The sequence below is a fragment of the Onychomys torridus genome, chromosome 18, assembly GCF_903995425.1.
Source record: "Onychomys torridus chromosome 18, mOncTor1.1, whole genome shotgun sequence".
Taxonomy (NCBI): Eukaryota; Metazoa; Chordata; class Mammalia; order Rodentia; family Cricetidae; genus Onychomys; species Onychomys torridus.
This window is the reverse complement of record NC_050460.1, coordinates 59,315,052-59,342,208: the sequence shown is the minus strand read 5'-3', so window position 1 is coordinate 59,342,208 and position 27,157 is coordinate 59,315,052. Positions and strand designations below refer to the sequence as shown.

The 27,157-nt window shown below is 53.0% G+C and overlaps 3 protein-coding genes across 16 annotated transcripts in view; all 3 read right to left on the bottom strand.

Annotated features, from left to right (window-relative positions):
* Tspear (thrombospondin type laminin G domain and EAR repeats) overlaps window positions 1–27,157 on the bottom strand; it is a 101,217-nt gene that overhangs the window by 10,480 nt on the left and 63,580 nt on the right. The window contains exons 4-10 of the mRNA XM_036167173.1: window positions 9,822–10,060; window positions 8,488–8,578; window positions 7,086–7,242; window positions 5,893–6,024; window positions 5,050–5,276; window positions 3,610–3,796; window positions 1,705–1,934 (exon numbers count right to left, since the gene is read on the bottom strand). Coding sequence (XP_036023066.1) covers window positions 1,705–1,934; window positions 3,610–3,796; window positions 5,050–5,276; window positions 5,893–6,024; window positions 7,086–7,242; window positions 8,488–8,578; window positions 9,822–10,060 — 1,263 coding nt within the window. The remainder of the gene's footprint in view (window positions 1–1,704; window positions 1,935–3,609; window positions 3,797–5,049; window positions 5,277–5,892; window positions 6,025–7,085; window positions 7,243–8,487; window positions 8,579–9,821; window positions 10,061–27,157) is intronic.
* On the bottom strand, window positions 11,875–12,771 carry LOC118569528 (keratin-associated protein 10-2-like). 8 transcript variants are annotated; one of them, XM_036167394.1, is made up of 3 exons: window positions 12,621–12,771; window positions 12,236–12,560; window positions 11,875–12,100 (listed from the first exon to the last, which is right to left on the bottom strand). In XM_036167394.1, exons 1-3 carry the CDS (start codon window positions 12,769–12,771, stop codon window positions 11,875–11,877), a joined length of 702 nt encoding a protein of 233 aa, XP_036023287.1. The 8 variants fall into 8 exon arrangements, with proteins under 8 accessions (XP_036023287.1, XP_036023286.1, XP_036023288.1 ...); XM_036167393.1 differs by having other exon boundaries at window positions 11,875–12,141; window positions 12,193–12,560; window positions 12,651–12,771; XM_036167395.1 differs by having other exon boundaries at window positions 11,875–12,069; window positions 12,193–12,560; window positions 12,651–12,771.
* Window positions 19,898–20,782, bottom strand: LOC118569529 (keratin-associated protein 10-2-like). 7 transcript variants are annotated; one of them, XM_036167401.1, is made up of 4 exons: window positions 20,667–20,782; window positions 20,126–20,615; window positions 20,079–20,081; window positions 19,898–19,987 (listed from the first exon to the last, which is right to left on the bottom strand). In XM_036167401.1, the coding sequence occupies exons 1-4, from the start codon at window positions 20,780–20,782 to the stop codon at window positions 19,898–19,900; spliced, it is 699 nt and encodes a 232-aa protein (XP_036023294.1). The 7 variants fall into 7 exon arrangements, with proteins under 7 accessions (XP_036023294.1, XP_036023296.1, XP_036023292.1 ...); XM_036167403.1 differs by having other exon boundaries at window positions 19,898–20,240; window positions 20,409–20,615; XM_036167399.1 differs by having other exon boundaries at window positions 19,898–20,123; window positions 20,277–20,782.

Here is a 27,157-nt window from a genome sequence, read left to right as displayed (position 1 = left end):
AAGCCATTGTCTCATGGCTGCTATGGCTTGAATGTCCCCATAAACTCTCATGGAGGCTTGGAACCCTATGTAGCTGGGAAGATGAGACCTAGCCTGTCTGGGTCATGGGCGAAGTGAGTGTCCTTGCTCTTGAGGATAGGTTAGTGGCCCTGAGAGCATGCTGGTATGCAGTGTGGTAGCCCTCCCGCTTCATCTCTGCCAACTGCACCCGCTCACCCCTCTGCTTTCTGCCCTGTGTGGAGGCAGCACTTTGCTCTTGCCAAAAGCTGGGCAGAGGCATGCCCATGTTCTTGAACGCCCCACCTCCAGACTAGTGAACTAAATAAACTTCCTTTGTTTATAAATCACCTCATGTAGTCTGTCAAAGCAATGACCAATGGACCAAGGGCCCAGTCATGGGAGACCGTGTCTCTGCTCTAAGAGAAATCTGGAATTTCTGATGAGAGGCTTGAGAGACCAGAGGGTGTGGCTATAAGGAATGCTCCCCTAAAGCATCTCTTACCCCACTATTCTAACTGGCCCCCACCCCTGGGCTGTAAAATCCCTAATGCCTGAAGCCTCCCTTTGAACCTCTGCATTTACCCATGGTACCCTGGGAGTGCCTGCCCTATGGATGGGAGCCTGCTTGGTTTGAGTCCCTGTGCCACAGACCCTTCCAGAAAGGCATGCCCTGCAGAGGCGGGTGTGTCCCCGCAGCTTGCAGGTACATTCAGAATACGCAGTTTGGTTAGCTTCAAAGCTCATGTTCGTGACATTGCAAAATGCAAATGGTAAACGTCTTAAAGCATCTCCAGGGCTGAAAGGATTTAAGCAAAAGAAGAGAGACTATTGGCAAAACATGAAAGTGGACTTCCGTGAGTTCTGAGGAGTCAGAAAGATGTGGGGGAAAGCTGCTTGTAAGGGCGGCCTGCAGCTTGGGCAGGGCTGAGCCAGTCTGCCCTATGTGCGTCTTCCCCTGGGATGTCCTGGATGCATCTGCCTCTGCGCCCTCGGCTGCTCTGTTCCAGCCATGCCCCTCCCTCTGCTCTACAGCACACAGCCCAGCTCCCCCTGGGTTCAGGGTTTTGCTTTGATCCTGTGCTAAATGCAGAGTGGCTGCTGGCCTCTGGCTGTGCCTCTGCCCCCCACTAAGGCTGGAAGCTGGGAGCTTCTCCTGTTCTTGGCAAAGCTGTTGTGATTCAGTGCTGCTCACACGAACAGACTGTGACCTAAAACTGTCTGTGCCACAAAACTAAATACTCAGAGATTTTTGCCACCAGGGGTGGTGGGACCAACCAAGGGGCTTCAAAGTCAAAAGGGGATAGATACTATGTCTGTCTCCACCCGATCCCCTCAACCCCGGTCAGAGCCAAGTTGCTTTGCTACACCAGAGACCTGGAGACCCACAGACACTGATCAGAGTGGGGGAGTTGTGGCCCCTGGAGAGGGTTGCTGTGGGCACCCTGGTTATCCTCCTCAACAACCCAGATTCAACCCACATCCAGGCTTTCTTCAGGAACACTGGGGGCTATGGAAGCAGTTGAGGGCCCAGACCACCCAGGAAGATGTAGCATACAGAAGGGACAGGCACTTGGGCACTGGGGTCAGGGCCACACTAGGCTGTCTTTCACGGATCCTTGGCCCTTGGTCACCCCTCCCAGCAGGCATATGCCACGCAGGTCGGGTGTTTATGGCGTCTTGCGCTAGAGAACTCGGGCTTCTTACCAGAAATGACTGGAAGAGCTGGAAGGTGCCGACAAGCCAGATGTACAGGTGGGAGTGCACCTGGGTGGAGGTGCCATTGAAGGTGTTGGCCACCACGAGGAAGGAGTAGGGTCCCACGGTGAAGAACTCCCAATCGTAGGCACCCGACGTGGCAATAGACTGGTTGGCTTCAAAGAGCTGGCTGCTGGGGTTCCACCTGTAGACCACGCTGTCGATGTTGTGGTTGTCCCCTGGAACCAAGGTCAGTGCTGGGGGAGGGGGCCTGTTCCCTAGGTTTCACAGCTTCTTGCAGGGCACAGCTTGGCCAGGGCACAGACGGCTACTACGCATATTCCCTGGATACCCAAGGCCCTCCCTTGCCCCATGCCTCAGGCAACCTCTGTCACCCAGCCTCTGGGTAACATGCCTCGATTCTGCATGCCTGCTGTTCCCAGAAGAAAAAGCCTGTGGGTCCAGATGGCCCACAGGCCTGCACTGGCCTTCCACCATCTAAGCCCTGCTCACTTCCTGCCTTGGCTCTTTCCTGCCCTAATAGGTCAGACTTTCTCACATTACTCTCTCTTTGTCTGAAACTTCTCCCCCATGGTGTCCCTGGAAGTCTTCCATGAATAATGAGTGCTCCCCAGGCATTTCTCCTCATGATGCTCTCCAGAAATGCCCCCTTGTGGTGCTCCCTGGAGGCCCTCCCCAATGATACTCCTTGGATGCCTCTCCTGTGGTGTTCTCTGGAGGTCCTCCCCTATGATCCTTCCCTTCATGGTGTTCCCTAGAGGAGACCCCTGGGGCTCCTCTCCCATGGCCCTTCCTTGAAGGTCTTCCCCATGGTCTTCCTCTCCAGTGCCTGATGGAGCACTCACCCTGTGGGGTACTCTGTTGTTGGGGGTCTTGGGCACCCCTAGACCCTAAGTGCAATGGCTGGTACTTCACCCCCAGGCTGTGTGGTACGCGTCACACTTGGGTGGATACTGAGCTATGAAATCTCTGGAGAGATGACTCAGCAGCCCTGCAGCTGCTCCTGAGACAGTCCATCCTTGGAGTTTAAGGCTTGAGGAGACCAGCTACCATCACGGCAAGAGCCTCGCTCAGACACCGGGTTTCCCAACCCTCCTGATGTCTTCTCGGACAGAATGCTGAGCTTGCTCTTAGGGAAGCAGCGGCAGGGGCAGCTTCCGAACTGGCTCCCTCGCTGGCCACACACCCATCGACATTAATGCTGCTTCTGCTGCCTTGGCTTATGGTCAGTATGCCATCTGCTAGCTGTGTTGACTCCTCCTCAAAATTAGGAGGGAAGTTGCTGGATACAGTCCACAGTGGGGCTCAGTGGTTTCTCTGGTGGGCAGGAACCACATGGCTTTCCTGCTCTCCTAACCTAGGTGAACCCCAGTTGTGATGGAGTTTATGTGGACTACCTCTAACCACGCATTGCAGGGGTAAGTTGCAGGAAATGGGCCACTCATGATTTAGTGTTTGTGTGTGGGTACACGTGTGTGTGTGTGTGTGTGTGTGTGTGTGTGTGTGTGTGTGTGTGTGTGTTGCATATGTATGTGTGTCACATCTATGTGGAGGCTAGAAGCCAGTCTCTAGTGTTATTCCTCAGAGACACTGTACACCTTGTCTTTTTCAGAGAATGCCTCTCAGTGGCCTGGGAATCACCTATCAGGCTATACTGGCTGTAGTGAGTCCCTGGGACCCTCTGCTCTAGTGCTGGCATTACAAAGGCATGTTCAGCTATTTGTCTCAAGTTCTGAGTGTCAAACCCAGGCTCTTGTGTCTGTAAGATAAGCACTTACTCACAGAGCCATTTCCCAGCCCCAACTTAATATTTTTTTAATGAGATGAAAATTCATTCTTGTACACAGACTATGGAATGAGTTCCTTCCAGGTCAGAGGCCACATGTGTCCTACCTTCTCGGTGGTTGGCTACCACCAGGAAGTGCTCTCCATCCACCTTAAAGGCCTCCCAGTCACGGGCACTGTGGGTGGCGATCCTCTGGTAAAGGGTGAACTTCAGCTTTCTGGGGCTCCACTTGTAGATGACTGAGAACTCTTGACCCCTTTCATTTGGCCCAAAGTTAGCCACGGCCAGGAAGATCTGGAAGAGAAACATTATCTTTGGTTGGCACCAGACCAGGAGCCCATCTACAGGATTCTGAACCTCAGCGTCTCTCCCACATCCACAGGGAAGGGTACGGGGACAGACTCAGTAAACACCAAAGTGTGGGTAATGGGACATGCACAGCACTCTATGTTGCATGGTTATGTGGCTTTCCTGGGGACAGAAAGCGTGGTTTTCATTTCACATGTGATGTGTGTGCATTGCCCATATGCAAATAAGAGTATGCATTCATTTAGGGACAAAATGTTTCCTTCCCTTGTTTTTCTGTTTTCCAGTGTTTCTTGAATGCTAAAATATCTTTTTTTAAAAATCACAAAGAAAATGAAAAATTTTCAGATGTCAACTGGTAACACTGCCACTCTGAACCTGGACACAGTGTATACCTATCGGGAGATAGCGAGCTTTACCTGTTTTGTCCCCAGTGTCTGGCATGGGCCGTCTGCTGGGCCAGAGCCCTTGGAGATAGCCATACAATGCTGTCTCCAGGACAATGTCCTGCCATGCAGGCTGCAGGAATTGGGAAGAAAACATTCCTTTCTCCTGTCGTGGTACCAATGCCCTCTCTTTGAACAGGTCCTCTGCTCACTGCAGCCCAGGTGGAAGGAACTGCCCGTGGCCAACTCTCAGGCCCTTGACCTCCAGGGACCTGCTACTAACATCCACTTATGCATCCTGTGTGGCCAGCATGGTAGGGTGAGAAGTAAGATACTCACTTTGCAATGCTATCTGTGTTATACCTGGCCCAGGGAGGTCACTCCAACAGTTAGCTTTTTTTGAAACAGGGTCTCATGTAGCCCAGGCTGGCCTCAAACCCTCTATGTAGCTGAGGATGGTGTTTGAACTTCTGATCCTCCTGCCTCCATTCTCTGAGTGCTAGGATTATAAGTGTGAGGCATCACACCCAGTTTATGCAGTGCTGGGGACCAAACCTAAGGATGTGTGCATGCTAGGCAAGTACTCTACCAACCAAGCCAATCTTAGCACTTTTGATTTGTAGTGAGTTAGCACAGGACCAGCCAGACTTTCAAGCTGCCTTGTGAGAAGTTGAGCAGACTCCTTATAGGCACACTCCTACAGCCTAAGGCCTATGACTTTGAGCATCCCCCCACCCCCACCACTTAGCAAGGGCTTGAAACCCTGAGAGGTGCATTGACCTGCAGAGTTCCAGCCTGTGGACCCCATGGAGGCACCCATCAACAAGGAAGGGGAAGTCACCTGTACAGACTTGCCTTTTTCCCAATGGTGAAATGTCGCCACGACTGTGCCTGATGTGTGGCGATGTTCTGGTAGGACACAAATTTCCCATCTGTCCATTTATAGATGGCTGATCTAGCTTTCCGATTGGCTGTAGCTGCGAAGAGTCCCACACCGGGGATGTCGAACACCTCGATGCCCAGGGTCTCTGAGTTGGTGTGCAGACTCTGATGTTCTTCTACGTAGTCCAGTTTGGTCTTGGCTTGGAATGGGAGGATGGGGACCTAGTCAGTGTGCATAGAAATGGAGCTGGGGGTTCTCCTGGGAGTGGCTTTTGGGACCCTGCCATGACTTGGCTCCTAGGCTTGTGTCCAGGGCCCTGGAATTTATGAAGGAGATGGAGCCCCATTTTATCCTCTTGGGAAAGGATCATTAAAGGGAGGCTGCTCCTGTTTACTAGGTGCTCTGGGCCCTGTGTGGCCCTAGACTCAAACAGGACAAAAGGGAGGTCTGAGTGTCTGTGCTACACCCTCTTTCCACCATTAACTATCTATCAGGGAGAGAAGCCAGCCATTGTGGCACACCCAGGATATGCCTATTTCTAGGTTGAACACACAGGTTTGCCACACTTGCTAGAGTTCTGAGAACAGCTCTGGGGATGGGCATGCCTATTCTAGGGAAGAAGACATCCTGGCTTGCCTGGGCTGTTCTGGTGGCCACCTGTTCCAGAAGTCATTAGTGGAGTGATAACTTTCTACTCTCTGAAGTGGCCCTCACAGATGGATGGGACTCTAAGCCTTTTATGGTAGCCTTGTCCTAATGGAGATACATCCAGCTGCTCTGTGTGCTAAGGATGTAAATTCTGGGTCCAGCCTCACCTGTCAACACAGAGATCCACTCGCTGTCCGCACACAGGTAGAGTCCCTTTCGGGTGGCATCAAACCAGAACTGGACGCCCTGTGCCTTGGTGCATGGCGGCCGGGATCCCAGGGTTACTTTCATGTCGGCTTCTATGGGGAAGATCAGGCAACAGTATCTGGCATATCAGGACTCCCGAGATAAGAACTCTGTGCAGAGTCCAAGCCCAGTGGTCCTGTCTTTACCCTTCTATGTGGCTGAAGGGAGCCCCAGACAGCACAGGTCACTGGAGATAGAGTGGGAAGCCCTGAAGTCCCAGGCATAATGCTTCCTGTGTGGCTGGCTGACCGCACCCACCCTTCGACCTGGAAGGCGTGTCTCTCTGTCCCTTTGCTGTCACCCCACGGACATCCTCAATGGCCATACACTTCTCTACTCTTCCCTGGGAGCCTGCCTCTTTTCAGCAGCAGGAACTAAGCTATGGGCAGTATTCTTGAGTCGTGTTTTGTTCTCACCACTATTGGTACCAACACTGGTCTCATGCCAGGCCTCCTGGCTTTATGGGGACAGCTCCATCAGCATTGGGCAGTGATGCAACACAGTAAAACCTAAATGCCCGATATATTTGAATGGGAACTTCCATTATTTATTATGTGAGAATCATAAGCTTTGGGGGGCCGACTGTCCTTCACCTCATCTTCTTTCCACAGAGCAGGGGTATATGGGTAGTGGGGGAGGGACTCTCAGACTCTGTACCATTGGGGGTGTGATTTTAATCAGAGGCTCAACATTGCAATCCAACATTAGGATGGAGCAGATATGAACCAGAGAAAGCATATCCAGCAGATGCCATGGGTTGGAGGTCTGGTGGGAAACAGAGCTAGGTCTTGGTGTGGGCTGGGCTTTGGGATAAACTGGAGGGAGTGGCTGGGAGATATGGGCAATTGCTGGCCAGTGATCCAGAGGAGGGAGCCTTTCTGATGTGAGCCATATCTACCATCTGCCCAGGAGACCAAGAAAGGTACATGGTCTGCCTGTAGTCTATACAATTACAGCCCTTCAAGGGAGGGACAGGTTAGTGGTTCTGGCCTTTCTGATGGCCCTGAGTGACAACCGCCCTTCTGTGACTGAGAGATACACACTGGAAAAGGCTGAGAAAGGAGCTGATGCTCTCAGATGTTGCTGGGGTGGGAAGCAAGCCCCGCCTACTAACCATAGGGATATTTCAGCACCTCATTATCCTCAGGCTTCTCTGTGAGTCTCTTCAGCACCTGGGGGATGGACAGCTCAGCCAGCCTGGCGTTCCTGCTGGGACACAGCCTTGGGGTGGCATCTGAGCCTGGCAGCAGAACCAGTTGCCTTATGAGACCCTGCAGAGGGAGAAAGTGAGGTTCCACTGATATCTGCAGTTGCTGGGGACCTTGGCCCATATGGCCCAATGGGTCTAGCCTGCAGTGTGGGAATGGGTTAGTGGGAAGCCACCAGGAGTGATGGCAGACAATTGCTCTTAGTGAAGAAGGGACTGTCTACACAGAACTAGAGTGACTAGGCCACATTGCTTTTCCATGTGACCCAGCTACTCTTCCATTCCTTCCTTCACTATCCACCCACCATTGATTCACTCATTCATCTCTCTCTCCCTCTATTGTCCATCTATCTACCCTCTTACCATTCATCCATCTGCCCAGCTACCCATGTCCATTCATTATTAGCTTCTATCTATCTATCATCCATTCACCTACCCACTTACCACTCATCCATCTGCCAGCCCACCCATGTCCATTCATTAATAACCAATCAGTCCACCTACCTATCCATCTCTCTATCCATTCACCCACCCACCTACCTATCTGCCCACCCATCCAACATACATCTAGCCACCCAGGCATCAACCCATACATGCATGCATGCATGCATGCATGCATCCACCTATCCATCATCACCCATCCATCCACGCATGCATCTATCTACCTGTTTTTCCATTTGCCCATCCAGTCATAACACAAGTACATTTCCACAGAGTGATTACTATGTGTCAGATATGGTTGCAGATGCCGAGGACACCACAGGGAACTATAGCTCCTAGCTATGGAGTTGACTCCAGATACCGCCCTAGCAGTGAGTACACCACTGTGAATGGATGGGTAGATGGATGGGGGTGTGAGTAGATGTTAAGTGGGTGGATTAGTGGATGAGTGGGTAGATAAGAGCATGAATGAGTGGATAGATGTGTGGGTGAATGAAAGGATGGGTGGATGTGGGTGGGCGAATGGATAGAGGAGTGGATGCATGGGTGGGTGGGTATGTGGATGGATGGATGGATGGATGGATGGATGGATGGATGGATGGATGGAAGGATACATCAGGACCGGAAAGACTGGGTTTAAGCATCAGTTTATGAGAGCGTTGGGGACACGCTTCCATACTAGGAGGACCTGTGAGCAGGGATCCAAGAGTCTCAGGGAAGAGTGTGAGGGCCCTGTGGTGGACTCCTCAACACCTTTGTGTTTCTGGTTCTCACTTAGCACAGATGGCAATCTATCATCTAAAGCATGTGACAGGCTGTCCCCACAGCCCTGGGGAAGGGGTACTGCTGGCAGCCCCTCCACACTCACTGTGAATAGGCCTTTGGTTCTCTTCCGGCTGCCAATGAAGAACCGGGCTCCTTTTACTGATAGGGTGGGTGGGAAGGGAACGTCAGCCATTCTGAAACGTGAGTGGACAGTACTAGTGTCACAGACGAGGAAGGGCATACACCTCATTTGCTTATAAAACTAGGGATGAGTCTCATATGGGAAACAGGCGAGCATCCCAGGGAAGCTATGGTGACAGGCTCCATAGCAATTAGAGGTCCAGGGCCTGCAGAGCAGAACCTGCTCTGAGGCAAAGGAGGACACCTTGCCCCTCTGGCTGTAGTGGCCCCAGGTTCCCCAGCTGTGGTCACATCTCTCTACTTCCATCTCCTTTCCTATTGCATCTGAGCATGCTTGCAGCCTTTGCCCCGCCTCTGTGGTCTCTGCCTCCTCATCACGAGCTGTCTCACTTAGCTTTCATCTTGACTTGGTTTCAGACCCATTTGGCAGGTAAAGGCACATTCATAGTCCCCAGCGGACCTGAGCTGGGGCACCCCAGGACAGAGCTCCTGCAGGAATGCATGGGGAGGATACATACGAGGCCTTTTTCCCACCTCCTAGTGAACCTCCAGGACCTTTCCCTGCATCAGGACCCTAACCCACATGGCCATCGTGTGCTTCCACATAACTCGGGAAGCAGGACAGAATGGTGGCTATAGATGGGAGGGAGGCACCTTGCTGGAGACCCAGGAGTCTCTGGAAAGTGCTGGTTGTGATTGCTATGAAGGTCGAACTCTCTGAGGAAGCCGTGAAAGGTAGCAGGCCAAGGGAGGGACATGTGGTCGGAGCCTCTGTCTGAGATGATATTGGCCTTTCCTATAGCTCCTGCTTCCTCAGCCTTACCCATCTGCTGCAGTGCACCCAGCTCCTGGCCAGGAGTACCAGGCAGCCAGCCCTCCACCCATAGCCCACCTCCACTCTGTGCTAGGCATCCTGGCCCCCGAGCCCAGCCTGCACCCTTGGTGCTGGCATGCTTTCTCTACCCAAAGGTCTCACATCTTCCTTGGCCACAGTAAGTGATTTCTGGCCCCCGACTGGACACCTCCATTTCATAGAGCATGTAGCTGCTCCATGACCCCTGGCTTGATAATGGAAGCCTGCCTTCCACAAACCCCTACCAGGGACCTGCCTCAGGGGCCAGCACCTAAGGCATTCTGCATAGCCTGTCCCAGGTAAAGGATTTGGCAGGGCAGGGGCAGAGGCGGACTTGCCCAGGACCCACTCCCCACTGTGCAGTGACAGAACAGCCCCTGGAATGGGTTGCTCGGATGGCACACAGCATGGTCAATCACTGGGATGCACATCCTGGTACCTACATGTCTATTGGGAGGCCACAGTCCATGGTGAGGGAAAAGGATCCTTGGGACACAGCCAAGATCAGCGTGTGCCACTGGCTGTCCACAAGGCCGGGGCTCCGGAAGGACACACGGGTCTGCCAGGCACCAGCCAAGTCCTCGGTGAGAAATAAGAAGTGCAGCTGTGTGGGCGAGTACCTCAGGCCGAGCAGCAGTGCGTCTCTCTCCTCAGCCAGCAGGGAGAATAGGTATTCATTCTTCTGTGGAGAGCAGGGCCAGAGGTGGGACAGGGCTGAAGCAAAGGGAGGAGGGAGGGACCGAGAAGGATGGACAAGGCCAAGGGGGTGAAGGGGAACAGGACCTTCGAGAGGGTGGGAATAGCAGGAGAGTGGGTGGGACTAAGAGGAGGAAGGAGGGGCCAACCAGGGAGAGGATGTGGCACCCTGACCCAGTAGCTCTTCTGGGTGGGGATTCAGTATGCCTCCCCACACCAACCCCGCAGCCAGCTCAGGACAAGCAGCCTAGTCCAAGTGCACAAGGGAACATTTTCAGCTTATAGAGAGAAATAGGTCCTGCCTGCTCCATCATGAAAAAGCCAGGAGGACCTCACACTGAGTAAAAGAAACCAGGCCAGAAGGAAAGTGTCTGCTTAGCTTCCCAAAGGCTCCGATTGGTGCAGACACAACAATATGGGTGCTAGGGGTTTGGAGGGGTCTTGCAGGGCAAGCAGCCAGTAATTCATACGACAGCTGAGATTAGCTAGGCAGAATGTGATTGAACTAACTCAGTGCCACCGAGATACGCTCACAAAGGTAAGCACAGTAAGTCCTATGTTATGTGTGTTTTTATTATAGTCAGCAAAGCAGAGTGATAAGTCTGTGATCTCAAAAGCAGGCTTGTCCTTTCCACTGTGGGCTATTTATATCCACACATCTCACCAAGCCATCCTTAGCCAAACACAGGCTAAAGAGCTGAAAGCCAACTTAGCCCTGATGATAAGTAAGCATGCAGATGTGTGCACACTTAATATTTTCTTTCATGAGGCTCTGCCCATGTGAACCTGCAGGCCAGTCCATGCACCTGTTCTAAAGAGGGGAGGGCTCTTCCTGCTCCTGTGGTACTCAGTGGGAAGAGAGTGAGTCTGCTTCCTGGGGACTTCCAGGAAATGGTGTGGAGCTTGGGAACTGACCAGTGACAGAAAACAAAACCCTCCCAGTGATGTCCAGGGGATCAGGAGCCACAGCAGGCTGAGAGGGAGCTAGGGAGGGAGAGGTGGGAATGGGGAGGTATAGGAATGGAGCCCCCTCATCCCCTGTCCCAGCACACACACCAGGTTCACGCTGGTTTGAGCTGTCAAGTGCTCAGCCTGTCCATTTTGTATTGGTTACTTTTGTTGCTGTGAGTAAGCACCATGACTTATGGAAGAAAGAGTTTATTTTGGCTTAGAGTTCCAGAGGGAGAGACCATAAAGGTGGGAGATTAATGGTAGCAGGTGAGAGGAACAGGATGCCAGAGGTCACATCTCTAACCACCAGCAGGAAACAGAGAGCATGGACCCAAAGTAGGTGAAGCCATCAACTCCCAAAGCCTGCCCCAATAACATATCCTCAAGCAGCCCCCCAAACAGAGCCGTTCACCGGAGACCAAGTCTTCAAACAAATGTGCCTGTTTGGACATTTTTCATTCAAACAACTGGTGACCCCCAGGGGAGGTGGCTACTGTCCCCCTAAAAAACATTCCTGGCTGAGGAGACAGACATTTACTTGAACCAGAGCATGTTCCAGAGCATGAGAGGAGATCCAGGTGGTTAAAAGTTTATTGAAGCCACAGGCTCTGACAAGCTGATGTCAGAGGCAGGTACCCAAAGCAGAGGGACGGGGGCGCGGGGGGGGGGGCGGGCAGTGACCCAGAGGATCAGCAGGCCTCCTGGGAAGTAGGAGAATAGATCAAGTCACAAAGGACAGGTTGGGGATCCATCCTGGAGGACTGTCTATTCCAGATCAGAATCAGACTGAGAGAGCTGAGAGAGGCCACAGGGAGGGACCTGAGCCAGCTGGCACCAGGAACAGGCCCATCAGCAGCTGGACTTCTGGCCTGAGGAGAGGCCACAGCAGGCCTGGCGGGAGCAGGCAGGGCGGCAGAGCAGGGACACACTGGAGCAGGGCTTGCAGCAGCTGGGCTGGCAGGAGGAGGCACAGCAGGAGGAGGTGGGCACACAGCAGGCAGGTCTGCACACAGGGCGGCAGAGCAGGGACACGCTGGAGCAGGGCTTGCAGCAGACAGGCTTACAGCAGACAGGCACACAGCAGGAGGATTGACAGCATGAGGGCTGGCAGCTAGACTGCTGGCAGCATGGGGATCCAGAACAGATGGGTGTGCAGCAGACAGGCACACAGCAGGAGGATTGACAGCATGAGGGCTGGCAGCTAGACTGCTGGCAGCATGGGGAGGATCCAGAGCAGATGGGTGTGCAGCAGACAGGCTTGCAGCAGACAGGCACACAGCAGGAGGATTGACAGCATGAGGGCTGGCAGCTAGACTGCTGGCAGCATGAGGATCCAGAGCAGATGGGTGTGCAGCAGACGGGCTTGCAGCAAAGGGTCATAGAGCAGGATGGCTGGCAGGGGGAGCAGGTGCAGCAAGCTGGCTGGCAGCTAGACTGTTGGCAGCATGAGGGTGTGCAGCAGCTGCTGCAAGCAGATTGGCAGCAGGGGCTGGACACACAGCTCACTGGGGTGCAGATGAGGGTCAGACAGGGGGCTGGGGCACAGCAGCTGGACTGACCGCAGCTAGGTTGGCAACAGCTGGGCTGGCAGCAGCTGGGGGCACAGCAGCTAGACTGGCAGCAGCTGGGCTGGCAGCAGCTGGGGGCACAGCAGCTGGGCTCACAGCAGCTCTCTGGGCAGTCATCCACCTGCCAGGAGGAGTTGGTGCAGGCGTCAGAGCAGACAGACATGGTAGAGGTGGCCATGGCGGGGTTGGCTGGGAGCTGGGAGGTTGGAGCTTGTGAGTGTGTGAGTATGTATGTTATGTGCTATGGTGTCAGCTTTTATACCACACAGGTTATGTTTTCAGCCGGAAGCCTCTAGAAACTTCCTTCCTCGTGGGTATTTTAAGCTGCGTCCTGAAAGCCCTTGTTAATCTGTTTGTTTACAGGAGAGTCACAGCTCCACAGGGTGCTGGCTAGGGCCTGAGGGTGCTGTGGTACTTGCTCCTCTGAGTGGAGCCTTGGCCATGCTGGATCTGGCTCTGTGCACACACCACATGCCTCATCCTTCAAGCTGTTCCACTAGGCACTGAGTAGCCAGGAGTTCCAGCCCAGGTTGGTGGGTAGGGTTGTAAAACCTGCTGGCTATATACACCTGGATGAGGGGTGTACCTGAACACTGTGGAAGACTATCCTGAGTGTCTCAACATGGCATAGGTCTGTAGAGAACAAGACAATGAGGAAAACTAGAGGGGGATAGATTCTTCTAGAACACAGGCTTTTCAACAGAGAAGGGGAGCTGTGGAGAAAAGTCCCACAGATGTAGGGACTGTGCCTCTCTGCAAATGAAACTTCACCGTGTGCTGTGTGACCACATAGGCTGGGAACCTGTGCCTCAAATGCACAGTGACACTTAGGGAGCATTCAGACAGTCCAGCACCCAACCTGAGCCTAGTAGGAGGGATGCACCAAGATTGAGTCTTCCTGCGCTGCGGCTGTGGGATGACTGCGGGTGAATGGCACCAGGGGAGGGGAGTGGGCTCTAGTGAGAGGCTCCAAGATCTCCTGCCTGCAGAAAGGAGTGTCAAAGCCAGGTACAACAGAAGGGCCACAGGAACCAGTTCAAGGTTCTAATGCTGAAGGAGCAAGCGAGCCTGACTCCCGGGATCCACAGAGCCACTGGCCACCGGCCACCAGACCCATGCCCCTCTCCTCCCCTCCATTTAAACCATTCTTCGTGGTTTACAATATTCTAACTTTAAGATTCAACCAGCTCTTGAACTGTTTCGGGGGCACCCGGGCAGGCGGAGCGGGATCCATCCCTGGTGCATGGGCAGGCTTCTGGGAATCCAGTGCCTGTGGTGTGACGCCTTGCGCAGCCTTGGTGCAGTGGGAAAGGGCTTGGACCTGCCTAGGCTCAGTGTGCCAGGCTCTGCTGACTCCCCGTGGGAGACCTCAATTTGGGGGATGTGGGGATATGGGGTGGCTTGGGGGTGGGAGGAGGGAGTGGGTGGGATCTGTGGGTGGTATGTGGAGTGAGTAGAGAATTTTTTAATAAAGAAAAAAAAAAAGACCCAACCAGCTATTGCATACCAAGTTTATTTCCTTTTATGGCTCTATAATATTCCATTGTATTGACTTAGCACAGTGTATCCAGCCAGTGACCGGTGGGTATTTTGGCTGTCCCCTGTTTACTACAGATATGACTACAGCTGCTGTCACGGTTGTTTGTGTTTGGTGTTTTGTGTGATCATAAGTTTTCTTTTCTCTAGAGGAAATCTCCGAATAGGCTTCTTGGGCTTCTTGGGTCACGTGACAGTGAATGTTTATCTTCAGGCTCCACTATCCCTGAGGGGCAGGCCATCTGCGTTCCACAGTAGTGCGACTGGGTCCCACTCTTTGTGCTTTGTGTTTGTGGTGATAGCTGGCATCGTGTTGAGTGTCTTTAGTGGACCCATCTGCCCAGCTGCCTCGCATCTGCAGAGTGTCCCACACACGATGTAAGGGGATGCACTCCCCACACTGGGCTCGAACAGGCTGTGGGGCTCCTGTACTTAGCATTTCCCTCAGACTCTCACCCGGTTCACTCTTGCCCGGGCATCTTACTCGGTAAAAAGTTTCTTTCATATTTATGCTTCTTTTTAAACTTTCTTCTTTTGAGACAAGGGCTCCTGTAACCTAGGCTAGCCTGGAATTCACTGTTTAGCTCAGGATGACTTGGAACTCCTGGGGCTCCTGCCTCCTCCTCCTCCTAAGAATGGGATTTCAGGTGTGCCTTACCATGCCTGGCTCATGCCTGTGCAGTTTAAAGATGAGAGTTTAGTGCCCTTGAGGCCCATCTCAGCCAGTCTCTTGTATAGTCTGCTTCCCACGTTGATCTGGGAACTCTGCTTCACACTTAGGGCACACAGTCACTTAGCTGTATGTGCACTCATCGTAAGGTAAAACATGCCCACTCCCTTGTTCTCTCCCTCCCTCCCTCCCTCCCTCCCTTCTTCCCTCCCTCCCTCCCTCCCTCCCTTCTTCCCTCCCTCCCTCCCTCCCTCCCTCCTCTCTTCCTCTTCCCTCCCCTCCCCTCTCATAGGTTTACTGAGCACTTAGCTGGGGCAGTGGCCTGGGTAGTGACAAGGGACCTGTTCTTTGTTGTTTATAGATCAGGACCAATAGAAGGGCCCATTGTTGCTTTATGGGAAATTTTTACTGAGAAGTGTGAATTGTCCATATTTGTTCTTTTTTATTCTTATGGTGATTATAGGTCTCTCAAAATTACTTATTAGTTTTAAAACCAACTTGCAATTTTCTGCAAAGATGTTTACTTAGATTCTGCTAGGAACTGGAGAAGTCTCCAGATGAGCAGGGGGCACCACTTCCTGATGTATTTAGAAGGCTTTCACATGAGTTTCATAGTTTCCAAAGCATGCGATTTTGCAACTCATTGGCGTAGCTTGGATATGAGGACATCTGTCCCCCAGTGGTGACTGGGATTGGTCGGCTGAGTAGATGTCTGTCCCTTGCTGGAGGTTAGGGAGAAGTCACATGGTGATGTCAGCTGTGGGTTCCTAACAGATATCAGAGTAAGGAAGTCCCCTAGCCTGGTTTTGTGTGTGTGTGTGTGGGGGGGGAGCTTTTATTGTGAAAGAGTATTGGGCTGTCCTAGCTCCTTTTCTGCATATATTGATATAATTGTATGATGTTTGCTTTTATTATATCAATGCAATATATTACATTAGCTGAGTTTTCAGATATTAAACCCATGTTTTATTCCAGAGATAAACTGCACTTAGCCCCAGTGTTAAGCAGCTTTGAGTTACTGTGACAGAATGCCAGAGGCACTCTGCCTATAACAGGAAAGGTTACTTGGCTCCTAGTTTTGGAAGTGTCACTATGCCTTAGTGACTTTTCTGTTTGTGTGAAAAAACCGCTTGACCATGGGAATTTAAAGAAGAGTTTCTGGGGCTTATGCTTCCCGAGAGATAAGAGCCCACCGTGCTGGGGGAAGTGACAGGTGTAGAGGCAGCCGGGGCAGCTGGGGCAGCTGGGGCAGCTGGGGCAGCTGGGGCAGCAAGCTGGGAGCTCACATACTGAGCCACAAGCATGAAGCAGCGAGAAAGAGACTGTGAAACAGAGGGAGTCTCTAAGCTCTCAAAGCCTGCCTCCACTGACTTTCTTCCTCCCACAGAGCCACATGTCCTGTTTTCCCCAAACAGTGCTACCAACTGATGTTCAAATACTGGAGCCTTTGGGGGACATTTCTCATTCCAGTCCTCCCACACCATGTGGCCTGCGTCAGGTGGCATGTCATGCGACAAGAAGCTGCTTACTTGTGGTGGCTAGGAGAGGAAGAAGAAGGCCATAAGGTTGCAAGGTCCCCTTCAAAGGCACATTCCCATGTCTTAGTGTGCTTTCTGTTACCGTGAATAAAGACCATGACCAAAGCAACTTGGGGAGGAAGACTTTATAGTTCATCTTACCATTCCACATCACAGTCGCCATCGAAGGAAGTCAGGGCAGGAACTGAAGCCGAGGCCGTAGGAGAACACCCCTTTCTGGCTTGTTTCCCTAGGCGTGCTCAGCCTGCTTTCTTAAATACTCTAGGATCACCTGCCCAGGGGTGGCACCGTGTATAGTGGGCCAGGCCCTTTCACATCAATTATTAATCAAGAAAATGTTCCATAGACTTGTCTATAGGCAGTCTGGTGGAGGCTTTGTCTCAATTGAGTTTCCTCTTCTCAGATAACCCTAACTGTGTCGAGGTGACAACAAAACCAACCAGCATGTCCAATGACCTCACTTTCTCCCATTAGGCCCCACCTCTTACAGACATCACTACCTCCTGACAACATCACTGGCTGGGGACCAAGCCTTCAGCACCTGGGTTCTGGGCACACTGAGGAGCTACAGCAGCCATGGCACATGGCTGTTTCTGTGATGCTGGATTCAATGGCTGGCGTCTGCTGAGGGCCTATCTGACAGAGACTTCCATGTGAAATATGCAAAGGACCCTTAAAAACAATGAACTTGTCTTTAAAATGGGCAGGAGAGCTGGACAGATGCCTCACCTAAGTAAGGCATTTGTCTGCACGCTTGTCTTTGAGGATGGCCTGGGAGTAACACTTGTCTCAGAGTGGCTTGAGATGTGCCACCCCTTCTCCAGTTTTCAGAAGAGGTCCTGAGGGTCATCAGTGTGGATTCTTCTTGGTCTGTCTTCACTGGGTCTTTGTTTTTCTTCCTTGTGTGTTAGCTCTGCTCAGGTAACTGACCCGAGGCTTCCTCGGCACACATGTCCATGGCTGTGAGCTTACCCCATGGCAGGGCTTCTGCTGACACGCACTGTGATGGCTGATGCCCAGTGTCAACCTGACAGGATTTGGAATCACCTGGGGGGACACTTCTGGGCATGTCCATGAGGGTGTTTCCAGAGGAGATTGACTGAGACTCCATGGACGTGGGGGGCACCAAACCACGGGCTGGAGTCTTGGAATGAATAACAAAGAGGCAGTGACCTGAGTACCTGTATGCCTCGCTCTCTGTGTCTTGACTGAGGACTCAGTGTGTTCCCTTACACCTCTGCCACGTGACTTCCCTGCCATGATGGACTGTGTCCTCAAACCTTGGGCTAAAGTAAACCTCTCCTTTCCTTGAGTTGTGTTGTTCAGGTATTTTTCACCATCAGAAAAGCAACTAACAGAAGGGGCATCAGGGCTTGACGGGGATGGGGCCATGGGGGTATCTGCTCCCCTTTTCTGACAGAGGCTGCCGTGCACACTGCAAAGGAGCCTTAAAATCAACAATGAATCAACCTGGCTCAAAAATTGGCAAGAGAGCTGGATAGACCCCTTGCCAAAGAAGACATCCAGATGCCACCGTGTAAACTTGAAAAAATGAAGTCATAGGCAGGGTGGGGCATGCTTGTGATCTCAGCTAAGACAAGAGGAGGAGGATCATGAGAGTGAGGACAATTTGTGCTACATTGTAAAACCAGAGAGAGAGAGAGAGAGAGAGAGAGAGAGAGAATGTATGAATGAGGGAGGGAATCTGTATCCTTGTAAGAATGCCCCACATCAAAATGCCAACAAGAAATGTGAGGAGGAAGGAGTGACAGGCGCTTCCCCTCAGTACTTCCAGGAACACAGGATGGCTCAGAGCTGTGGAAGAACCTGGTGGACTCTTACATAAATCAAACACACCTCCGCCCATCCCGCACTCACACTTCTTGCTATTTCTCAAAAGGAGAAGCCACATCTTCATAGAGATCTCTGAATGGACGTGCATGCTAACACTTTAGTCACAATGCCAAAAGCACCATAGAGTAATCCTGAGGCTCATCTGGGAGGGAGGGACCCTGTAGGGAAGGGCTAAGCCTGCCGAGGGAGAGCTTCTGCATCCAGAGCAGGGAATGATGTTCAAAGGAAAAGGGCATGGACCTGGAGAGCCTTGGAGCGGCATGGAGGATGCGGGGGGGGGGGTGGGGTGTAGTGGCTGCAAAGGGATTGCTGGAGGTTGGTGGACAGAGATGCTCCACAGGGTATCAGAACCCTGAGGGCACTCAGGACAGCAAAAGTATTGTGTAAGACGCTGCAGTGTTGTATGTGTGTGTCTGTGTCTGTGAGTGTGTGTCTGCGAGTGTGTGAGTGTGTGAGTGTGTGTGTGTGTGTGTGTGTGTGTGTGTGTGTGACCAATATGACAAAGTCCTGAGCATCTCTGACACCACAAGTGGAGTTGGTGACAAAGCCAGGTCCCCGGGCTGGGCTGTGCAGGGCATGGCTTCTGTCTGCTGCTCCAGCTCACTCCTTTCCTCCTGTGCAGTTCACTGTGGACAGTACCTGAGCCAGGCCCATGGTTTATTGACTTTATCACAGCCCCTAGCGGCTGTGAGCCCCACCCCCACCTCATCAGCATCCCTCCACACAGCGCTCCTCCCACACAGTCCGACTCTGGTTTTCTATCTCTCAATGTCTTCCTGTCTTTGCTCAATCGCTCCATCTTTCTCTAACATCTTGGCTGTGTGGGATAGGTGAGGACCGTGGGCCCCCACCAATTGGTTGATCTTCTACTGACCACATTTTCCAGCCTGGGGTGCCTACTAAACTGCATGGCTCTTCAGCTGGATGCTGTGTTTCTGTGATCCCTCAAGCTCTGTCTGGATGGGCTGGGTGGCAGCAGGCTGGTCACTTGGGACTCACTTAGGTGTTACAATGGTAAATTAGGTCAGGTAATGTCTCTGACTCCCTTCAGAGGAATTCCCCTCTGGGAATTACTCCAGGTGCTAAAGACAGGCTTCCCACCCAGGAGATGCCCCAGGCACGAGTTCCACTGTCCGTTTACTGGGGACCCCTTGCCCAGCAGCAGCTCCTCTTGGCCAGCTGTGCACATGTCTGAGACCATCACCCACTGGACAGTGGGGATTCTCTGTGGATGCTGGGGACTCTTCTCAGATGTGGGGGACTATCATGGCAGCATCTCACGCTTCTGTTTTGTGCAGAGCATGACACTAAGCTCCGCTGTTCACCCCCAGAGCAGGTGGCCAATGTCTCTCACTATTGCAGGGCTAAGTCCCTCCCTCCAGGAAACAATCACAGTCTGCAGAGACTGGCATTGACTTAAGCCACATTTCTCAGAGCATGAGAGGAGATCCGGGCAGTAAGAAGAGTTTATTGATGTTCTGAACTCTGAAGGACCAATGCCAAAGACAAGTGACCAGGACAGAGGGACAGTGAAGAGGGACATTGACCCAGGGTACAGGGGGAGCTCCTGGGAGACAGGAGGTCAGGTCAGGTCAGTGTAGGGAACATGTTGGGGTGCTGTCCTGGGGAGATCCCACATCAGGAGCAGATTAAAGAGGCTAAGAGAGATTGGGGAGCAGGACATGAGCAGGGAGTAGACAGATCCATCAGCAGCTGGACTTCTGGCCAGAGCAGAGACCACAGCAGGCCTGGCGGGAGCAGGCAGGGCGGCAGAGCAGGGACACACTGGAGCAGGGCTTGCAGCAGCTGGGCTGGCAGGAGGAGGCACAGCAGGAGGAGGTGGGCACACAGCAGGCAGGTCTGCACACAGGGCGGCAGAGCAGGGACACGCTGGAGCAGGGCTTGCAGCAGACAGGTTTGCAGCAGACAGGCACACAGCAGGAGGATTGACAGCATGAGGGCTGGCAGCTAGACTGCTGGCAGCATGAAGAGGATCCAGAGCAGATGGGTGTGCAGCAGACAGGCTTGCAGCAGACAGGCACACAGCAGGAGGACTGACAGCATGAGGGCTGGCAGCTAGACTGCTGGCAGCATGGGGAGGATCCAGAGCAGATGGGTGTGCAGCAGACAGGCTTGCAGCAGACAGGCACACAGCAGGAGGATTGACAGCATGAGGGCTGGCAGCTAGACTGCTGGCAGCATGGGGATCCAGAGCAGATGGGTGTGCAGCAGACAGGCTTGCAGCAAAGAGTCACACAGCAGGATGGCTGACAGGGGGAGCAGGTGCAGCAAGCTGGCTGGCAGCTAGACTGTTGGCAGCATGAGGGTGTGCAGCAGCTGCTGCAAGCAGATTGGCAGCAGGGGCTGGACACACAGCTCACTGGGGTGCAGACAAGAGTAATGCAGGGGGCAGGGGCACAGCAGCTGGGCACACAGCAGCTGGGCTGGCAGCAGCTGGGGGCACAGCAGCTGGACTGGCAGCAGCTGGGGGCACAGCAGCTGGGCTCACAGCAGCTCTCTGGGCAGTCGTCCACCTGCCAGGAGGAGTTGGTGCAGGCGTCAGAGCAGACAGACATGGTGGAGGCGGCCATGGCGGGGTTGCTGGAGTAGAGTGAGTGAGTGAGTGAGTGTTGAGTGTTGAGTGTTGAGTGTTGAGTGTTGAGTGTTGAGTGTGAGTGTGTGTGAGGTGCTGGGCCCTCAGCTTTTATCCCCCTGTGCTGCTGTTGCCTGGCTTGGCCTCTCTTCCTTGTTAGTGTGGCACGTGGCCATCATCAGGGTGTTTGTTTGTCTGGGATGTTGTTGTCAGGCCTGTCTGTCTCCTGCCAGTGGGTGGTGCTGGGGACACTGGAGGGACAGTTAGGTGAGGCTCTGTGAGCAGTGAGGTTGGGGTGTCACTGGTGGGACTCTCCCAGCCATCCTATGGCTGCAGGATGTCATCCGGCCATGGCCGACTGCCAGGACCCTCATCCCCTCTCAAGAAGCAGTGGCAGGAGAACAATGTCCTCAGCCCAGGACTCCTCCCATAGCCCAGCTCTGGGTGAGGACAAGCTGTCACTCATGACAGTGCCGAGACCAGAGGTGTGCATTGACGTGTGTAGAGCCATTGGGGTGAAGGTGCAGCAACTGGCCTGTAACTTCCAACCCTAGAGTCTCCTCAGCTCCTGGACCCGCCCTGTGTCCACCCTGCCCTGTGTCCACCCTGCCCTGTGTCCACCCTGCCCTGTGTCCACCCTGCCCTGTGTCCACCCTGCCCTGTGTCCACCCTGCCCTGTGTCCACCCTGCCCTGTGCCTGTGTCCACCCTGCCCTGTGCCTGTGTCCACCCTGCCCTGTGCCTGTGTCCACCCTGCCCTGTGTCTGTGTCCACCCTGCCCTGTGCCTGTGTCCACCCTGCCCTGTGTCCACCCTGCCCTGTGTCCACCCTGCCCTGTGTCCACCCTGCCCTGTGTCCACCCTGCCCTGTGTCCACCCTGCACTGTGTCCACCCTGCCCTGTGTCCACCATGCACTGTGTCCACCCTGCCCTGTGTCCACCCTGCCCTGTGTCCACCCTGCCCTGTGTCCACCCTGCCCTGTGTCCATCCTGCCCTGTGCCTGTGTCCACCCTGCCCTGTGCCTGTGTCCACCCTGCCCTGTGCCTGTGTCCACCCTGCCCTGTGTCTGTGTCCACCCTGCCCTGTGCCTGTGTCCACCCTGCCCTGTGTCCACCCTGCCCTGTGTCCACCCTGCCCTGTGTCCACCCTGCCCTGTGTCCACCCTGCCCTGTGTCCACCCTGCCCTGTGTCCACCCTGCCCTGTGTTCACTCTGCCCTGTGCCTGGGGTTTCAGAAAGGTGGGCTCATCTCCTTCCCACTTAGGCAGGTTGGCAACTCCTGGTCTGGTTTCCCAGTTCTGAGCCATGAGGGATACCGTGTGAGAAGGTTCCCATGTGTCTTGGCTGCCCCTCCCCACCCTCTATTCCTCTGCCCTGCTTCTCCTGGCCAGCCTTCCCCTCCCTCCCTGTGGATCAGCCTCTCCCCTCTATAATCTGTTGATGCGTTTTTCACATATTTCATATAAAAGTCTTTACTGCCTACTTCCTTATTATATACGTGGGAGACACATACCCCAGCTCTCAAGAAGAACCATTTAGACCTCCCAAAGCATGTTTAGTCTCAAAATGGCACCAGTGTCTGGGGCTAGTCCTTCCTTCACGGGGCTTCTAAAGTGAGATACTGACATGTGTGGTCAGCTGCCACTTCAGACAACCCAGGTTGAGAGAAGTCACCTGTGGTTTCAGAGTATCCTGTCAGCCTCACATAGCCCCATGTGGCCCCATCCCTGGAGAAGCTCCTGCCTCAGAGAGTGGGAGACAAGCACAGGCTGGAAGCCGTGGCCTCCACATCCTGTCCCTAAGCTTGTATGTGGCAGGGCTGGGGATGACAGTGGCAGGTGCATGATGGGGACAGGGTGGATGGAAGATTGTGTACTTCTGTTCGGGACTGCGGATCTCAATGTTTGAGGGCCAGAGCTTTCTGAGGTGGTTTGGTAACAGACAAACTCCACCCCTGCCCAGCTTCCTGTCCTGTCTAGTCTGCTCCCCTCTCCTTCCATGGCACACTGCATCCCTACAGGGTATTCACTGTTCAGTCTCCAAAGACCTGGCACAGTCACCTCTGGGTAGAATGTCCCTGAAGGCATGGGCACATTTTCTTTTCAGAGAAATTGCTGTAAGATGGATGGATCCAGAGATGTTGTGACACCTGGTTCTGACTGTAGGAGACTCTGTGACCATGCTCGACCTGGGAAGTGGACCCTTATCAGCCGGTGGAGCAGGGGAAGGTGGAGAAACTAGCCTGACAAACAGACAATTCTATTTGAAGGCACCAGGAGGTCCAGAGATAGCTGAGACTTGAGGGACCAAATCCCCATCACCGGAAGAGCCCTGGATGGGGCCTGCATTATCGTGGATTTTCCTGACAGATTGAGTCACAGCTCATCGAGAAGGGGCCAGGAAGTTGACCTAAGCCTTCAGTGGTCTTAGAACCAGTGGACAAAGTGCAGAGTCCAGGGCCTGTTGAGGTGGAGGAGGGGTCTGGGAAGCAATGGACTTTCAGATGCAAACACTGATTGTGAGTGTAGGAGCCTCCCCCACCCTCCAGGAAAAACAAAGCAGAAACTAGGTGGCCCTGCCTGTAAATCAGCTCAACTGAACAGGGTAAACTGTCCACAGACTGACTGTTCGCCAGAGACACAGCCATCCTTTCTGAGCCAGACAGCAGCACCAGGGACTCAAGGGATCTTAGATTTTTTTTTTCAAGACAGGGTTTCTCTGTGTTGTTTTGGTGCCTGTCCTGGATCTCGTCCTGTAGACCAGGCTGGTCTTGAACTCACAGAGATCCGCCTGGCTCTGCCTCCACAGTGCTGGCATTAAAGGAGTGTGCCACCACCACCCAGCCTGTGATTACTTCTAAAGCATGTTTGTTGTTCGGGGAATAGAAGGCCTGTGAAATATATATATACTTTTTTTTTTTTTTTTTATACCGGAGCTGAGGACCGAACCCAGGGCCTTGTGCTTACTAGGCAAGTGCTCTGCCACTGAGCTAAATCCCCAACCCCTAGATTCCCCCCCCCCCCCCGCCCCTTTGCAGTGAATTCTTGCCATTGGTCAAGCATTACCAGGCATTCTAGATGACAAGACCAACTGATCACGAGTCAAGAAGAGCAAACAAGAGGCCTGGACACTACAACAGTCACACATGGACTCGAGACGACTGATGAGGGCTGGGATACAGCTTGGCGGCAGACTGAGTGCCAAGGAGGCACAAGGAAGCTCTGGGTTTGGTCCCCAGCACTACAAAAACAAAGAGGGTGACTGTGGAGATGCCCTTCAAAGACAAAAGGGGTAACCATGACGATGCTCTCAGTTCTCTTCAGATCAAATGAAGCGTTTACCTTAGAGGGTCAGTGACCCACCTTTCAGGAAAATGGGGAGAAAGATGGAGATTTTTACAATGGCAACTGGCAGTCCACAAATAAGAACCAAATCCTAGGAATGAAGGACACAGAAGCTGAGATTTCAGTCTGTGGTAGATTAGGTTAACAGCACATCAGGAGACGATGAGTGAGGAGAAGGAGCCAATGGGTAAGGTCACTGAATATGGGGTGGGGAGGGCTGAGGCAGGGGGGATGGAGGAACAAGCAAAGGGGCGGGGGCAGGGTTGGAATGGTTTGGATCCTAGGAGAGACAAAGGGATGGGGGTGAGGCATCTGAATACAAACAGGCAGGGGCTTTGAACTGATGAAAGACGTGATCCATAAGCACCAACAGAGGGTAAGACTTGAGTGCAGCACTGCATAGGAATCCACGCATGCCCACACTGGGAGAGATCTATGAAGTAGTCATTAGGGGTGGGGAGAAGCAGCATGACTGACAGATGACTTCTCTTTTTAAATTTTATAACTTAATTTAATTTTACATATCAGCCATGGATTCCCCTGTCCTCCCTCCTCCCGCCCACCCCCCTCCCCAGGCCACCCTCCCATCCCCATCTCCTCCAGGGCAAGGACTCCCCTGGGGATGCAGCTCAACCTGGTAGATTCGGTAGGTCGGTCTGTCGAGGCAGGTCTAGTCCCCTCCTTCCAGGCTGAGCAAAGTGTCCCAGCGTAAGCCCCAGGTCCCAAACAGCCAGCCAGCTCGTGCACTAAGGACAGGTCCAGGTCCCACTGCCTGGGGGGCCTCCCAAACAGTTCAAGCTATTCAGCTGTCTCACTTATCCAGAAGGCCTGATCCAGCTGGGGGCTCCTCAGCTATTGGTTCATAGTTCATGTGTTTCCACTAGTTTGGACAGATGACTTCTTGATGGGACGGTGGAGACCAGGAGGTCACGGAAGCATCTTTTCTCATCAGAAAGAAAACAGGTACCGAGCTAGAGCTCTACGCCCACAGAGAATGCCCTCCAGGGCCCGGCACCAACATCCTCGGGCACAGACTCTGAGAAGGCTTTGACGTATTGCAGAGGAAGGTAAACTGGGGGTAAACTGAGCAACTGCTGACCGTATTGAACACCTCACTAACCTTTATGGAAGCAGAATATGCAAAAGCGGGATGAGAATGTTCTGGCGTTAAAGGGTCTCAACACATAGCGTTGTCTGAGGAGCAGTATGTCACATGGCTGTGCTGACATCTATGTTCCAGAGTCCTAAATCTACAGCTGTTGTTTAACCACTGACCTGTGCTAACTGGGGGCAGCAGCTAGGAACCAACCCAAGAGAAAAGAGAGGGAAAGTGAGGAACAAAAATCCCTTGCGTGCAACCCCAAACATGAAGCCAGGAGATAAAGGGGACACAGCATTATGTGGCACACCCAGAAATAAAGTGGGATGGTCAGTTTGAACCTGGCTACAAGAGTGAGACACACTGTTACCCTAGTGGACCTGGGGTACAGAGCGTGTTCATGGGGCTTCGTTTTGCATTTCCGTGATGGCTTGGGAAGTGGTCTGGAACTACATGTGTTTATTGTCATCCTCAGCTTTGCCTTCCTGGAGGGTCTGTCCACACATCCCATGGCAATATGTGAAACACCGTGATTCCATGCCTAAGACATGTCGGGAAAGGTTTCCATGAGGAGATGGTTGTGGTTTGAATGTGAGATGTCACCACAGGCTCACACGTGCGAACATTTAGTCCCAAGTTGGTGGTGCCACTTTGGAAGGTTGTAGAACCTTTAAGAAGTGGAGCCTGGCCAGGCGGTGGTGGCGCACACCTTTAATCCCAGCACTCAGGAGGCAGAGGTAGGCAGAGCTCTGTGAGTTTGAGGCCAGCCCAGTCCAGGTACAGGTACCAAATCTACACAGAGAAACTCTGTCTCAAAAAACAACAAACAAACAAACAAACAAAAACAAAAAAAGAAGAAAAGAAAAAGTGGAGCCTGGCTGGAGGATGTATCACGGGGAGGGGCAGGCCTTGAGGTTTTATAGCCAGCCCCACTTCCGGTCTGCCTCTGGACCAGTTGCCTCACACTTGAGTTGCCAAGCCTTCCCCACCGTGATGGACTGTATCCCTCAGCCTCTGAGCAGAAGCAATCCTCTCCTCAGGTATTTATTTAGTGACAACAGGTAGCTACCACAGGGGCTGAATACAGATCAGTGACAGCCAGGGGCTGCAGTGGCCCGGAACTGATAAACAGGGAGAGGGGACAAGAGACTGCACAGACGGACCTAAGTGGTGATGCATTGCACACACCTGCCTAGCTTTAGAATCCAGGGAACCGATTCTCCAGGCTGGGTTGACTCGCCCAGCCTTGATGCAGGGGGAAGAGCTTGATCCTGCCTCAACTTGATGTACCATGCTTTGTTGACTCCCATGGAGGCCAGCCCCTCCCTAAAGGGAGAAAGAGGAGGAGTGGATGAGGAGGGGGATAGATGGGAGGGGGGAGGGAGAGGAAACTGTGTTTTAGTATGTAAAATAAATGAAAAAATTAATTAATATAAAAAAAGAATCAGCCGGGCTGTGGCGGCACACGCCTTTAATCCCAATACTTGGGAGGCAGAGGCAGGCAGATCTCTGTGAGTTTGAGGCCAGCCTGATTTCCAAAGCTACACAGAGAAACCCTATCTTGAAAAACAGTAACAAAAACAACAACAACAAAAAACCCCAAACAAACAAACAAAAGAATCCATACAGAACAAAAGAAAGTTGTAATATCTTACACCCAAACGGCTAGGGTCAAAACCTAGAGCTGAATCCTTTCTACCCAGACGTCTGGCAGGGAAGACACTTTCATTGGAGGGTTCTCCAGTGGACTGGAAGCAGGAAGCACTCCAGTCTTGCTTCCCCAGGCTGCCATGATTATCCAGACCTCAGGGAGTTGGGGCATTGAGGAGTCTGCTTATAGTGAGAGCAACTGTAGAATGCTGTGTGTGGCCCAGAGGCCATGTGTGGTCTGGAGGCACAAGGCCTGGCTGGGAGGAGCTGGCCACAGCCAGA

Coding starts and splice junctions, on each gene's coding strand:
- LOC118569529 (XM_036167396.1), bottom strand. CDS start 20,782: ATGGCCGCCTCCACCATGTCTGTCTGCTCTGACGCCTGCACCAACTCC. Junction 20,631..20,666: donor TGTGCCCCCAGCTGCTGCCA/GTCCAGCTGCTG, acceptor CTGCCAGCCCAG/CTGCTGTGTGCCCAGCTGCT.
- LOC118569528 (XM_036167387.1), bottom strand. CDS start 12,771: ATGGCCACCTCTACCATGTCTGTCTGCTCTGACGCCTGCACCAACTCC. Junction 12,561..12,650: donor CCCCAGCTGCTGCCAGCCCA/GCTGCTGCCAGT, acceptor GCTGTGCCCCAG/CCCCCTGTCTGACCCTCATC.